At 30.9% G+C, this 15,818-nt stretch overlaps 1 protein-coding gene across 5 annotated transcripts in view; it reads right to left on the bottom strand.

The window, feature by feature from the left end:
- Positions 1-15,818, bottom strand: part of CSMD3 (CUB and Sushi multiple domains 3) — a 1,255,873-nt gene that overhangs the window by 743,688 nt on the left and 496,367 nt on the right. Inside the window, exon 7 of one of the 5 annotated variants that reach the window (XM_047727675.1) lies at positions 2,189-2,497. The exons of the other annotated variants lie outside the window; for them this stretch is intronic. Coding sequence (XP_047583631.1) covers positions 2,189-2,497 — 309 coding nt within the window. The remainder of the gene's footprint in view (positions 1-2,188; positions 2,498-15,818) is intronic. 5 annotated transcript variants of the gene reach the window in all.

The raw sequence follows: 15,818 nt of genomic DNA, 5'->3' as shown, positions 1-15,818 counted from the left end.
ACAGTCAAGTTTTCAAAGTCTATTTTGTGTCTGAAAATATAGCTAAATATCGAGTGTTTTCAAAAACATTAATAAACATAGGGATGATACACCTCTTTTATTTCTAACATTGACCTAAAGTTTTTAATTCAAAATGTTAAAGATTTGTGCCTCAAATGTAATAACTAGGTATCTGAAATCACTGAAACAGTAGATTACTGAAGAAGAGTCAGAAGGGCTAATTCTAATTAATATAGAAATTTGATAAAAGTATAATAATATAAGTCACTGAAAAAATAATACACCATTTAGAATGTTTTCCATACATATAACTTAAACATAAATAACTAAGAAATATTTATTTCAAAAGTAGATGGCACAACCAAATGGCTATTATATCCAAAAACACTATTTTAGAAAGAATATGCAAAAGGATGAAACATGTATTAGCTCTAAAATAGAGTGAGAAGACTATGACAATTGAGAAAAGTTGAGTACTGACTTAGAATTTATCAAGAAAGTAATACACTTAATTAAATTTATTTAAATGTGGTTCAAAATTTTAAATTGAGTAATTTTTAAATCACTTTTTTATCCAATAATACTGAATAATATTATTTATTTATTCTACTATTTATTCTCTTTTCAAAATGAATTATTTTTCCTAGTTCTATAAAATATTAATTTGTAACCCCAGAGTTTAGTTTCTCAGATCACTTGATGGCAACCTTTGACTACAGCAGTATTTGTATTATTACTTGATTTATATAATAAACTTATGTTTGAGAATTATCCGTCTTTTATTCAATGGATTACAGAGGAGTTTGTCAGTGTTAGCTCATGCAATTTTCCAAAGAGAATGAAAAAACTGAAGGGAAGGTTTCCTTAGTAGAACAACATTTACAGTTTTAAATTTCCTGCTACTGATAAAGAGTGTCTACTTGATTAAGCAAATCATCAATTTATAATTACTCCTATATTCTTAGCAGTGGAAATATGGTATGAAAGTGAATAGACAAGCAAGGTGATACTGATTTAATTCTTTAAAGGAGACTACTATATGTTTAGAATTCATTTTAAGATGGTTAGTAAAGAAAACTGAAGTACTGTCAGTATGAATTTTGATGGAAATGAGTTTCTGATATATTTCTGTATGATTTTCAACCAACTTAAATAAAGATGTCTTTGTGTTTCTCCTTCATGTACACTGAGCACAGGATGCTTTCCATCACTTATATCGTGCTCTATATAAACCATTCCTAACCGCACTACATAAAACATAACCATTTTAGAGAACACATGGTGATGAGTTGGAAATAGAGTTGGAGTAGGTATTTTGTACTTGAAACATATTCAATTAATTAGTATTTCCACTGGAGCATATATCAATATAAATGAAGTCCCTTTATTTTTGACACTACACTGTTTTTTTCTCATGAACTGCTCAATGAAACTTGCTACCAAGAAACAGGAAAATACACTTGCTACACTTCCTAACTTTGTAAAAGGTAGGCTTACAACATTAATTAACTGGAAAATTACCAACATATGATTTGGCCTTTTTACTATACAAATTAGAAAGTTAATGGATATTTAAATTTGGATCCATAATCTCAAGGAATAGCTGTTACCTTTTCAAAATGAGAAATCTCAGTACAATCATATAGCTCAGGCAATAGGTAATTTAGATGTAGAAGAGAAAACTTTATAAAATAGCCACCAGATAGAATGCTTCCATTTTGTCCAAATTATCTATTTTCTTAATTGTTCAATAGCATCTGTGTAACATAAAAATTTCATGCAAATGCTGAAAATTGCTACAAAGGATAAATAACCAATGTGTCAATATGTACACTTATTAATATAAACTGGCTATTTTATTTCAAATTACCTCAACATCGTAACTGGCATGTAATATGCGATAGATATTTAGTACTTGTTTTTATGATCCCTTTTATGCATTCTTTTCTTTCTACTTTTACCCCCACCCTCACCCAATATTTGCATTTCACTTTTTTTTTTTTTAATTTTTGTGCTTTCAAATGATTCAGGTTTTGGCTATTACTATCTGTATTTTTCAGCTACTTTAAAGTTTTTCTTTTGCTTCCTACAGTTTGGCTCTCTTTCAGCTCATTCTCTACTTAGAATCATTACGAAAATATAGCCTTTGCTGTAACTAAATGGGCACAAGTAAAATAACATCCAATACCTCTATGAGTAACAACTGCAAGCTCTTTAGTTCTTTCTATCTGTTCAGCATTTCTTGGTCTTCTCCTTGTACTTTGTGTATCTGCTTGATGAGGCGAGAGCCCATCCTTGGACGTGTTGGGGTCCAGACCTGAATTTCTGAGATTCGTAACTTGCACTCGCTGTTCCACGGAAAGTCTATGGATGGTGACAGCTGTAACACTGGATACAGTAACATCTGCAGATGTGCTAGCAACAGCAAAAGCACCAGTGGAAGTCCTGTTATGCTCCTCTAACTCAGTGGAGGTAGTGTGGGCCAATGTAGAAGAACCTGTGGGACACAGTAGCACTAGATGCTAACTTTTTCTTTTAAATTTTATTTTTTTCTGATAAGTTTAATAAATTATATTCCCTTCTATTACCTTAAGGATAACCAACATGAAGAGGCAAAACACAAACACGCCCCTAGAATGCGAAGTAACCAGATCAGATGATTGCTTTGTATCACTCAACCTATGAATAGATACCACAAGCAAATATACCACATTTGCACTGTAACACATTTTGGGGGAGGGAGGCGAAACAGTAAACCCTTTATGTTGTACTGAATCAATCTTCTTTGTTATTTATCTACAGATGAATATTAGCAACGAATTCCTGGCAAGTGACAAATTTTGACAGAATGGGTAACTGTGTAACCACACTTTTCTCAAAAAGTATGCTTCGAATAGTCTGTGCCATATCTCTTCATAATTTCTGGGAAAAACATCAAACATTTCTATTTTAAGATAAGCAAGTGAAAGAAAATTTAAAATCAAAGCCAAAATTAAAACAAAATGATTAAAAAAATAAAGCTCTGAAATAACTATTCTATGTAAATGTCTATCTTAACCTCACTTGCCAGAAAACAGCCACATGATAAAATGTTCAATGTCATGAGCTATACATGCTTTAGACTTTAGTGGGTTGTTTTTGGATTTTTGGTAATATTTTTCACTATTTTAAAGTAAAACTTGAGATTAGCCAATTTTCAACTTATTAAAAATAATAATGTTTAGAAATGATTGAAAATTAACTAATAGCTTAGAACCTTTATTCACACAAAACTAGCTTTAATAAATGGTTGAGAATATCCAAATGTCTCATAAGCATTTCATGGCATATATTTCTCTACATTCCTAACCTTATTAAAGTTTCATAGTAATTTAAAAATAGAGATTAAAGGTGCCAAATTAGGGTTTTCTTTTTCTTTCACCTAAACCTTTTTAAAAGATTACCCATGGTAGGACATAATTCTTAAAAAATGAAAAAAGTAACCTTATAATAAAAGTTTAAAATGGAATGAAGATACATTCAAAATGGTCTTGACATCTAAAATGCTTAACAAGAAAAAAATACTGAATTTTGGAAGTACAGCTACAAATTAGGAATAATCATCAGGTCCTGCTTAGGAAGCTGCTTAATATTTTTTAAGGCAGGTGAGTGATATGTTTTCATATACTTGCCTTCTCAATAAATTGCATCTTGAACTTCTATCTACAAAGTATAACTAGATATTGTAGACAAAAATACATAGGAATATTTTAACCATTCTGCAAGAGGAAAATAGTTTAACCACTTAATGTGGTTTGGGCATGCTCTACCCTTTTTTTTTTTCCTCTTGCATTGCAGGCAGGTGGCTAGTAAGACCAGTAATTCTGATTTCTGCTTTAAAGCTGAAAAGAAGTCAAACATGGGGTCCTCTCATTCATAAGCAAAGAAAGGGATACATATCTGCTACTAATTCTGCCAGCCTAAATTATTATACCTTGGTAAATTTGATAGAGAAATTCAAAAGAATTAAATTATTGTATTTTGAGGGAGCCAAAGATAAATATGGTATGACAATTATGAGATTATTTTAAAGACCTTTAATATACTCCAAAACATCAGTCAGGAAGAAGTTGCTATTGAGTATTTATCCAAGCCATTTTGTGAAGATTACAATCTCCTAAATCCATGTTGGTTATGCAAATTGGCCAGTAAGATTTACTAAGCTAATATTTAGTAAGATTTTTCTTTAATCACATGATTAATCAATAACTATGCTTACAAGACTAACATTTAGTAATTAACCTCAGGATAGATCAGATATTTGGAAAGCCCATGTTCTTATTACTATAAAAACAATTACCTGATCCATATTATTCACCTGGGGAATTTAACTGCACCTTCCACTTTAGAAAGGAAGTATAAAATCAGGGAGGATGAAAAACTAATACTGGAAAACTTTGTATAACTCTATCAAAATTTCTAGGCTTTCAGTTTTAGTTTAAAAAAGAAAACTACTTAACTATAAACATATGTTGCAAAATACAGTCTTAAAAGTATAAAAAAAATGTGTACTCTATCACAAGTCTGAATGTTCTAGCCTTACTCCAAGGAATAAACTTACTCCAAGGAATAAACTTCCATCACTGAAGTCATTACAGGTAATCATGAATAATCTCTTGTGTATGGGTCAATAATTCTGTGGTAATTCTTGGGGATCTGTCTACGTTGCTTCTGTAACTAATCCAAAAACCTATAGACCAATTCCAAACACCCATTTTCTTGAAAACAAGATAAATACAGGTCTTGACCAAATTTGAGAGTTAAAACTGATCTTTCCTAGCCTTTAGATCCAGGATTTGCTAGCAATTCCAGACTTAAAGTCTTCAGCAATAGAACTCTATTTCTGGCTAGTGGTGGTGGTGATTCAGTACTAACCTCAGCCTGAATGTAGAACTGGGTGGAATGTTGGAATAAAGGATTGAATAAAACAATTTATCTAACAATCATACTCCAAACAGATATATATTTCAACCAGATATTTTACTAACTAGTTCCAATGTTTTATGTATATTTTGTGCTTATATTCTTTCTTCCCAACACTCGAATGCAAGCTCCCCTGAATGCTGAGATTTTTGTTATTCTGTTTCATTCACTGCTGAATACCTAGCATCTAGAACGGTGTCTGGTACACAGTAAATGCTCAAGAAATATTCATCAAAAGAAAAAATAAGTGAATAAAGTTAATAATGTTAAAATAATATTAACAATAATAAAGAAAATGAATTTCATAAAGGAAATATGATCATAATTTTTTACCATGGCAAGGTCATATTTCAAACATATAATGAAGAGAAATCCCAAAGGGAGGAAAACTGACAATTTTGTTTTTAACTTTCAAAGTCATCATTTTGGAAAAGTGTGGAATCTGAAGATTTATTTGCATAAGTGAGAGTTACTTGAAGATTTGTGTTATAATTCCCAACCCTTAAAAGTATACAAATTTTGTGTGAAATGGGTTTAGAATGTTCAAATTTCTGTAGAGTGAAAAGTAATCATATCTTATAATAGTAGGAGACATAGGTGCATCTAAATGTAGTTAAATATGTTTGATTATAAAATGGAATAACATATAAAAATAACATTGATTTCCTTCATAAGGCAATAAAATCATCAATCACCATACAGTTATATCATATATTATATAATCATTTTATCTAAAATATAGACTAATTTAGAATACTGGTTTTGGTACTACTTTAAATTGGCAGTGTATGAAACACAGATTTTTAAATTGTCAAAATGCAACATTTACCATTTAACAGTTTAAAAACACTCAACATTTTTGCATACATAACTGTTTTATGAGGTAATTGCCAATGTTGGGAAAAGTCTTAGGATTATGTATAGCAACAATTCATTATTAAATATATTATATAGCTAATCCAATATTAAAATATATGTTGTTTTCTTTCAGAAATTTAAGTATGCTACACAATTAAATAAACATTATCTTTAATAGCACAGTATTAAATGCATTTGTTATACAACATACAACCCAAATTAAAGAATAAAATGTACATTCAGAAAATCCATTCTTTGTTTGAAATCAAATTATGTATACAAGATGTGTTTTTCACAATTAGATTATCCTGCCATTAAATTACTGGAGATATATTTAAAAATTAGATGTTTACAATATAAACACAGGTCTAAAGTATATTTTATTAATACTCCTTAGTAAAACATTTCTCAATATAACAAAAATAAAATGAAATGGTTTACATATATAAACATGCTTCTATAAATCATAACTATATGTCATCTTTGGAACTATGATAATGGAAAATGACATATGTTACACATGTAAATTGGCAAATTTACTTAACAGTAATCCTTACAATATTAAATTTAGATTATATTATGTATTATAATGAAAATTATGTTTTTGAAGTCTTTCTTATTTCAACAATATATCTTCAAGAGTCTAAGCATAATTCATATAAAGCTATTTATAAATGTGTCATTTAGAAAGTGTAACAAATGAAAACTCATTTCATAATTGAATTTTAAACTATCATCAAATTTTTAGCCTTAGATTTTTAAAACAATTTTGTGCCACTCTGCCTTGTAATTATTGTCTAATTTGCAACAGAATTGAAGAACAGGATATGTTGCTAGAGATGTAAGTGGATGGGCCAATAGCTATATAAGTTCATGTTAAAGATAATTATATATTCAAATAAGTGGCTTTTAGATATTTATGTTGGCATGTCATTTTATATAAAAATATATTCTGTTCCATTAATTTTAGTATTTCAAGTAAAACATTTGAATAAAAGCTTAACAAAATAATTCTAATTGAATAATTTTGTGGTATTACAATATATAATGAAGAAAAATGCAATAAACATTTAACATGAAAACATGCAAAAGGAAAAATATACAAAATAACATCAAAATAAAATCTAAATACAACTAATGCAACAATTCTATTTGAGCCATTATTTAGATAATCTAGAAATTTTAGCATATGTAATTTAATGTGTATGTTACAGGTCTTCTTTTATTTACTACTACTTAGATGAAACAAAGAAACATGTCAATAAGTGAGGTAACTCTTGAAAACTAATTGCAGTATGTGGGTATGAGGCAAAACAAAGCTACTGCTTTGTTACATGCTATAATTTTTAGGAGGCATATTGTAGTCAGGACATAACTTAGGTATTTTCATGTTAAACATTATTAATTCCAGTATGCTAAGATCTCTATAGCTTAGTATTTTTCAGTACAAATTAGTGGATGTGTTTGTACTTTGAATATTAAACTTAGAGAAGAGATGGATAAACTGAAATAGAAATTAGCCCTTGAAGTGTAAAAGAAATATAATCTACTTTAACTGTTAACCTAGTATAAAATTGTCTCTCCGATTAGGAGAATTTTAAGTGAAACAATCCTGAAAAAGAATAGTTTGTAATTTAGTTTTAAGGAACAGGTCTATATTAATATTATAGGGTTTTTTATATTAAAATGCTATAGTTATGTTGAAACTACATAAGATTATGTTATTATCTAATTAAATGAATATAAGATACTCTTGATGATAAGATGCACCTTTAAGAAGAAAAAAGAAATTCTACCAATTCAACATAACATGACAATGCAAAACCCCTGTCATCTGCATTCAGATTTCTGAAATGTTAAAATGTGAAAAGATATAGATCCTTATAGAGTTAAAAAGAAATCAGCAATTCAAGTAACAGATTTCCTATGATCAGAAATTAATTTAATTAGGTGTATACTAATTTAGAAATAGAACTGAAACCTTAAATATAAATTGTCTTTCTGAATTGAATCTGTATATATATTTCTATTTATATTATATGTTCCTATTCAAATTTCTAAGCATTAAATAGGGAAGTTAATATTAAATTTTGCAAATGGATTTGTTATTGTTTATCAGGTACCAGTGATCAGGCTGATTTAATATGCAAAGTGAGTGAATAAATACTTACAATCTAAGCTGAACGTGATGATAGGAAGATTTAATGATACATCTACTAAATTCGCACTTACTGTGAGTAAAAAACAATCATAAAACAAATACTCAACAAGATATTTACTAATGTCAAGTTGTTTACATATGAGATAAAAATCCCATATTCTGAATTAAAATGTTGATAAATCCACATGCAAAGCAAGTAAATACCTTTATCTAAGTGAACTATAGAAAATACTGAAAGTTTTAGAAAGTATATGGAGAGTATTATACAGGGCAACCATGACAAAAACTATATATAGAAAACATATATGATAAAGGTATAACATATATGTTGCAAATATCTGAACATTATACTAAAAAACACAGTTTTGTTATAAAAATGTGAGAGAGTAGACATCTCATTTCTTAGTACTAAAAGAACCTGCTAGGGAAAACTTTTTAAATAGAGAGTTTTAAGAGTCTTGAAGATATTCTCTCTTAAAGGACCATTTCTTGTTTCATCTAGTTGATTCAAGTAGAGGTACAGAATCAAACTTTCTCATCATGTATTCCTTATCAAACACTTTGGTGTTCTCGACTATGTATAGTGGTGGATGCTAGAGGTCATTTTTGAATGCCCAACCACAGGCCCAGGCATGTGGACCTGTGGTTGGGCATTTTTGAATGCCCGTTTTTAATGCCCAACCACAAACACACACACCACTTATAGGAATAAATATCCACAAAATATAAACTGAAGTCTTTAGTATAATTAAGCATAATGCTCTTCCATAAAGGTTACAATACTGACAATAAACTTTAAAGACCTGGGTTTCAAAATAAAATTGATGTCACCTTTGTCACATTTCATAAGAATGTGAGAAAGGGACAGATTGCCCCTCCACACCTTTCTAAAACCATCTCCTAGAATCTTGCATTTTTAGGCTTCTCTCTTAGAGCGGATCTTATCTGTCAGCTAAAGTAGAAGTATCTGTCATTCAACAAACAAAAAATGTAACTTAACACACCCTTGTTTAATTTCCTTACACACCAAATCTTACAGAATAGCTGCCAGTTACCTTGGATGATATAAAGTTGCTATTAAGAAAAATTAAAACTAATATATTTTACTCCAAAGTGTTACATCAGGAATTCCTTCACTTTCAGAGTCTTGCTGTCTCAGATAATTGATATGTATTAATAATTTTTTGAAAGTAGATAGCATGTCTCAAATGTATGCAATGTTTGATGTTTAATGAGTGTAATGAGAAAAGAATAAATAGGGCTAAATATACTACCCTCTTATTTCTAAAAAAATAAATATTTTACTTTATACCAATGACTATTGAGTGTTAAATGTATTTTTAAGGATATCAATAAAATAAATTGAACCTGTCCAGATGCATTCAAATAATATAAAACACTCCATCATAATATAACTGCAATTGATATGGCATATGATAGAATAGAAAGAAAAGAGAGGATTAAACATCCAAGAACATATAAATCACTCCTTCATTTGTGTTTTCTCAAATGGGGGTAGAATTTTCCTTCTCTTCTATTCCCTAGTACCTTTTTCACCCCTTAAAAAACACAATGATGATATTTGGCATTGTGAAGAAGAAAAGAGAGAAGTAAATAAAAGAACTGGTGCTGTTACCCTTTCTATCCACCATGGTTAAAAGGAAAAATGAGAGGCTTTATTCTGACCCAGCCCATCAGGTCCCTGGGTCCTCACCTTGACTATTTGACTTTATCTGTGTTTACCCTTTATTTCCTTCTAAAATAGCCCCTAGTTTGTGGAGGGAGATGTTCTTCATTTTTCATTAATTTTAAGTGTTTCTCTTTTTCTAAAGCCTAAAGTACAAAGTTCACATAACACTGGCTTTATATACGTGATATGATTTGCAGGGAACCAAGGAGCTATCTTTACCCCAACATTTTTTTTTTTTCCTGTGTGCCCAATGGTCCTGAAAGATACTCATTGGGATTAAGCATTGCCCTCTCAAAAGTTTCCTCTTAAAACCACACAAATACCTTTCTGGTTGAGAGAACACACATCCTAGAGTAATTGCTTAACTGTTCAGTTTGAATTAAAGTCTTCTATTCAAAATAAGTAATAGGGACATCTTGAGAAATGTGTTTTTGAGGAGTGAGAAGCTTGCAATAGATCAGTGAATGCTCCTGGTTGAGGCATTTACCATAAACTGATAGCTGGTCCCATGCGATTGTTGTATGATTGTAAGAACTGGGTTCATTACTAACAAGTGGGGTGTAAGGGAGGTGTGGGTGGGTAGGAAAGGCCTGACATAATGAAGGAAAGACTATTACAGTGTTGATCATTGAAAGGTTGCTGAGCAACTAGTGAATATCTGTATAAATATGTTAAAGCAGAGCAGCCTAATAAGAAACTGAAGCCAAGAAAGGTTTTATTTTCCTGCATCATACACTCTGTAAGACACTTTTTATTCTATAGCCGCTAATTAATTAGTAGCAGAAGTGATTTGCTTGAAAATGAATGCTAATCTTGGCTGAGAAATGTAGCATGCTGGAAGAAAAAAAAAAACCTTCAGAAATAGTAAGTACCTATAGAGTTTATCTTCAAAGTCTACCATTAGTCAGAAAGGCACATATATTACACATTATATATTGGAGTATTATGTATAATTATCTGTTAGGATATTTAAAATACATATTTCCATGTTGAAAGGTAAATTTTTATATTCCTTCATGTAATTACTCTGCCAAGTTCCTTTTTTATTTTTCACCAAGAACACATTTTATTTCAAGATAGTATGCAAACACTATCTTTTAATATCATCAATAAAGGTATGAATTCTGTAAAAATGGTAGCTGAAATTTACATGTATACTTGGCTTCAAATTGGTTTTGGTTCTTTTGTTTAATTATGGAAACAGATGTGTTAAAATTGAGAGATAAAATGTGACATCTGACTAAGGAGAATCTCAAAAATCACCTGTTCTAACATTGTGACATCTGGTCAACTCTCTTTGACACTTCCTAATCTAGGTGTAGAAAGTCTGATCCTCTGAGTGATACACATCAGAAGGTTAATTAGAGCTTCCTTCACTCAAATCTTCCCTGGGGAAAAGACACGTAAATTTGTATTTTATATACAAGGAATACCATCTCTTTTAGAATAGAATTTACTTGGAAAAACAGGAAAATTAAAGCGAAAGATGAACAAAGAGATTCAGCAAGGGACTTGTGCTTTTACATTTTTTGTAGATCTTGGGAAAAATAAATGTATCTCATATTTATTCTAGAAAAAGCAAATATTATTTACTTAATGAATATTTCTATTCCTCTTCAAACTTCTACAATGAAGAAAGTGAAGATTTTCCCCTTTTCTATGTCACATTTCAAATAACTGACTTTAAGACCTGAGACTTTCCATATTCCCTCTCCCTCCTCTTATGTATTACACAAATATGAATAAAGTAACTACTGTACATCAAGCACAAATACATCCCTGCAACACACAAGCTCCCATACACTTTCTTTTCTCTTTCACATGTCCCCATCCCTGGCTTGCAAGTAAACTGTCATGAATTTAAAAAAATCAGAGCCATGTAATATGCTCAATGAAACACACTTAGAGAACTATGGAAATACAACTGGAAAGCCCTTAGCTATCCTTCCCAAGTAGGACAGACTTTCTAGTATTGGAAAAGATATTGGAATTGGGTCTAAAGGATGAGTGGATTTCATCTGGTGCATGATGAATCAAAGAACATCCTAGTCAGAGGTAAGAGCTTGGAAAAATAGTGTGGCAGGGAAAAATGCAAGACATGTTCAGGCAATTGCAAATTATGTGGTAAGACAGGAATGAAGAGAGAGTGGTAGCAGATTTGGTAGGCAGAGACCAATGCTTGAAGAGCCAAGAAATTTTGAATGGAAAGGGAAGCTTGAAAAGATAAGGCGTCAATGAAGAATATTAAGCAGGAGACTGATATGACAAGATTGTCACTTTAGAAGGGTTGTAATTGCTGTAATGTGGACAAGATGTTAAAGCTATATGGACTAAAGGTAGGGTAAATATTTAGCTGACTCCATCAGAAGACCATAAGTACCTTGAAATAAGGGTTGCTAGATTTAGTAAATAAAAACATAGGATACTTATTTGAATTTTAATGTCAGATAAATGTTGCTTTTTTTTTTCTTTCCCTCTATGTATGTCCTGTGCAACACTTGGGACAGATTTACAATAAAGACAATCAACTGTTTATCTGAAATTAAAATTCAACCCAGAATCCTGGATATTATCTGGAAACCCTACTTTGAAAACAATTCAGACTTAAAAACTCTGAAAATTTTCTGCATACCACACAAGTAAAAACTATTAACAACTATTGATTCATTTGATGGAATATGCTTTGATTGATCCTATGAAAACTTATGGAATAGAGAGAGTAGGCATGATGATGTCACAAGAACATTTAGAGGAAATTCATACAAGCATCTTTTTATGAAATAAAAACTGAAAAAAAGACAAGTTGAATGAGGTATGCTAAGAACTTTAATTCTGTTTGTATCTAAATTTTACATTCCTCATTTTACTATTACAAATAGCTAATACTCTAGCCATTTCTTCATTATAAACTATATATTCTATACTTGAAGAAGAAAATAATATTAGGAATTAAATCTATAATGACTCATACAAAACATTGCCAGCTTTCTTATTAATTGCTTCAATCCAGAGAAACCTGAATTGAAGATATTTCCAGCAAAAACTTAATGGACTTTGAATTGTATCCAAGCACTAGAAATGGCAATGAATACTGAATAAAGATACCATCCTCAAATTATCAAGTAGGCCTTTTTGACCTGTAAGTCTTTTCTCATCATTATTTTTTCAGATGACAGAAATATAAATGAAAGTAGAAAATCCAGTTATCTCTCTCTATCCCTTATATTCCTATATATACGAATGTATATATAAGTTCTGATATATAGAGACTTATAATCTCTCTCTATATATATATATTTCTGTAAAACCCTATATGTATACATATTATGTATACCTATTCTATAGAGGGATACACATACACACTATAAACATATTTCTATATCCTCTGAATTCTGAAAAAAGCTCTCTGGAGTAAAGATGTTCTATTTGATCAAGATTACATACATTTTAATTGACAGACTTTCTGATGAAAAGATTACTGAAAGAAAAGGAAGATTTACCTATTAAAGTGGTTTTAAATTTCTAAAAATTTTATATCTAACCAGATGATTTGGCATATTGTAATTGCAATATATCAAGGTAATACTATGAATATCTCAATGTTTTTCTGAAATATATTTTTAATTTTTATAAAGGTGATGGAAAATTGATATTCTCACTTTGTGGAATGATATCTCTGTCTCTCTCCAAATTTCTGAACAGAGTTGATTAAGACACTACAAAAATATTTGACATTCCAATATGTTTACTTGAAGTGACTAGATAACAGAACTATTTAAACAAACATGTTATAAAGAGCAACACCATTTACCGAGTACTAATTATGTTCTAGACACAGTCATAATTAGTTTATTTTCATCCTCAAAAGTACCTGTAAACTGAGGATAGTAACCTCAAAGCAGCTTCAAACATAAACTGACTCACTTTGCTAGTAAGCGGGAAGCTGGGATTTGGACCTAAATTGTGCAATCCCCAAACCACAATCTTACATCCTGGAAATCTGTACACCTCCATTTAACCTCCTCAATGGAACAGAACATGTAAACACTTGTGCCTGAATCAACATGTAAGTTATTTATTTATGCTTTATTCCCATTGTTTTTTCTTTCCCATCACTTGCTTCTCCAACACGTTTGTTTCTAGGTCCTTCTTGCAATTCCTTTGCCTCAGGGGAGATGGTTCTGTAGGCTAAAACGGAAATTTGTTCCAAGAGCTCTCTATATCTTCATTTCTTAACAATTTGGCCTCTTTAGGGGTTACACTAAATGAAGTTGAAGGGCCAAGGAGAGGCAATAAAGATGACACGCACAAACCCCCTTCCTGCTTCACTGCAGGAAAGTAGAAGGGTCCAGTAACCTGGTACTCTCATCTTTGGTTAAGATTCTCATCTCAGGCTTGTTATGGAAAGTGCAGAATCATTTGCTTTCAAGGGAACTGTAGGCTTAAACAATGACTGGGTGCCTTTCTCCTCATTTTTCATACATTGAAAAGGCCCTTTCAGATTCTTGTGCAACACGAGGAAAGAAGAAGGTCCCCTCGTTTCTTCCACCCTTCCTCCAAATGATCTGGACAGAATTTTCTTCCTCTTAGGCAAAATGGCAGCTTTCAAATTCATTTGAATTTAAAAAAGAACAAAGTAACATTTCTTGCCCTTTCAAATCTATAAATTTCACACCTCGTTCACTTGCAAATACAGCCAAAATGCACACCACATCTAATAGCCTTGTCTTGTCATTGTTTTTTATTTCAGCTTGAATTATGATGCCTCTGTGTTATTTCCTCTTTAATTATTATAGTTTTTCCCTCATAAAACCGTTCATAGTAATCTAATTTTACTTATCTTCAAAAATTATCTGCTACTTAATAGTTAAAAGACTCACACTATCATCCTTGAGGTTTCATACCATGTTGCTAAACTGGATTTTATTTTATTTTATTTTATTTTATTTTATTTTATTTTATTTTATTTTAGCATGAACAAACCTTCTGTAAATTTCTGGGTCTCTTAACTACAAGGACTTCTCCAACCTTCAGAATTCTTCATGGAAGGTCTATATTCTTTTTTTCTCAGATCCACATAAATTGTATTATTCAAGAAGAGTAGATGCTTTCCTACAAGGACTCACCCTAGAGTCCCAGAAATCAATTAATTTTCAGCAACTATTCCATGCTGATTCAAAGTCCTATTAATCACAGCCTCTAACACTTACCAATCATTTAATTCAAGTAAGTTCCATGATAAATATTTTACATTAAATCTTTGTAACAATCATAGGTGGTAGATTATAATCCATATAGTCAAGGGTAAATACCTTGAATAAGGACATTCATTCATATATTCAACTCGTGTATTTATTCAACAAGAATTTTTTGAGTACCCATTCCATGACAGGCACTGAATGATTCAGAGGTAAGTGGCAGACAGTATGTTTCCTAAGAGAGATTACTTTCAAGTGAGGGAGCCACAGAATGTACCCATTAATATAATAGCTCATGGTAAAACACAAAGTGACATTCAAGCTAAAAACCTTAAAAAATGGGGCACCTGGATGGCTCAGTGGGTTAAAGCCTCTGCTTTTGGCTCAGGTCACGATCCGAGGGTCCTGGGATTGAGCCCTGCATCGGGATCTCTGCTCAGCAGGGATCCTGCTTCCTCCTCTCTCTCTCTGCCTGTCTCTCTACCTACTTGTGATCTCTGTCAAATTAATAAATAAAATCTTTTTACAAAAAAACTTAAAAAATGAAAAAGTGAAACATAAAAATTAAACACTGATTGCTCTGGCACTTTTATTCAAACTGTCAGACTTCGTGGCTTGTATTGTTAATCTTGGTGATATAATGTTTCCTATTCAGTTATGATTTAGGCATTTCACTTTATTTCTCTATAACTATGTTCTATACAGTCTCTTGTGCTCTATATTTCTATGAAATAATATGTATTTTTATTCAAGATAATATATTTTGATAATAAAATTTAAATATGTGAATTCCACGTGTCATGAATAAAAATTAATAACATCACTATTTTTGTTTTATTCAAATACACATATATATTAGATGTCTACTCTGCTAGACACTGTTATGTGTTAGGATACAATGGTGAACTAGAGAGATGGTGTAAGTAGAAAAACAAGAAAAACTAAAAAA

Source organism: Lutra lutra, chromosome 4 (assembly GCF_902655055.1).
Source record: "Lutra lutra chromosome 4, mLutLut1.2, whole genome shotgun sequence".
Lineage (NCBI taxonomy): Eukaryota > Metazoa > Chordata > Mammalia > Carnivora > Mustelidae > Lutra > Lutra lutra.
Note: the sequence above shows the minus strand (reverse complement) of the source record. Positions and strands in the feature narration are given on the sequence as shown.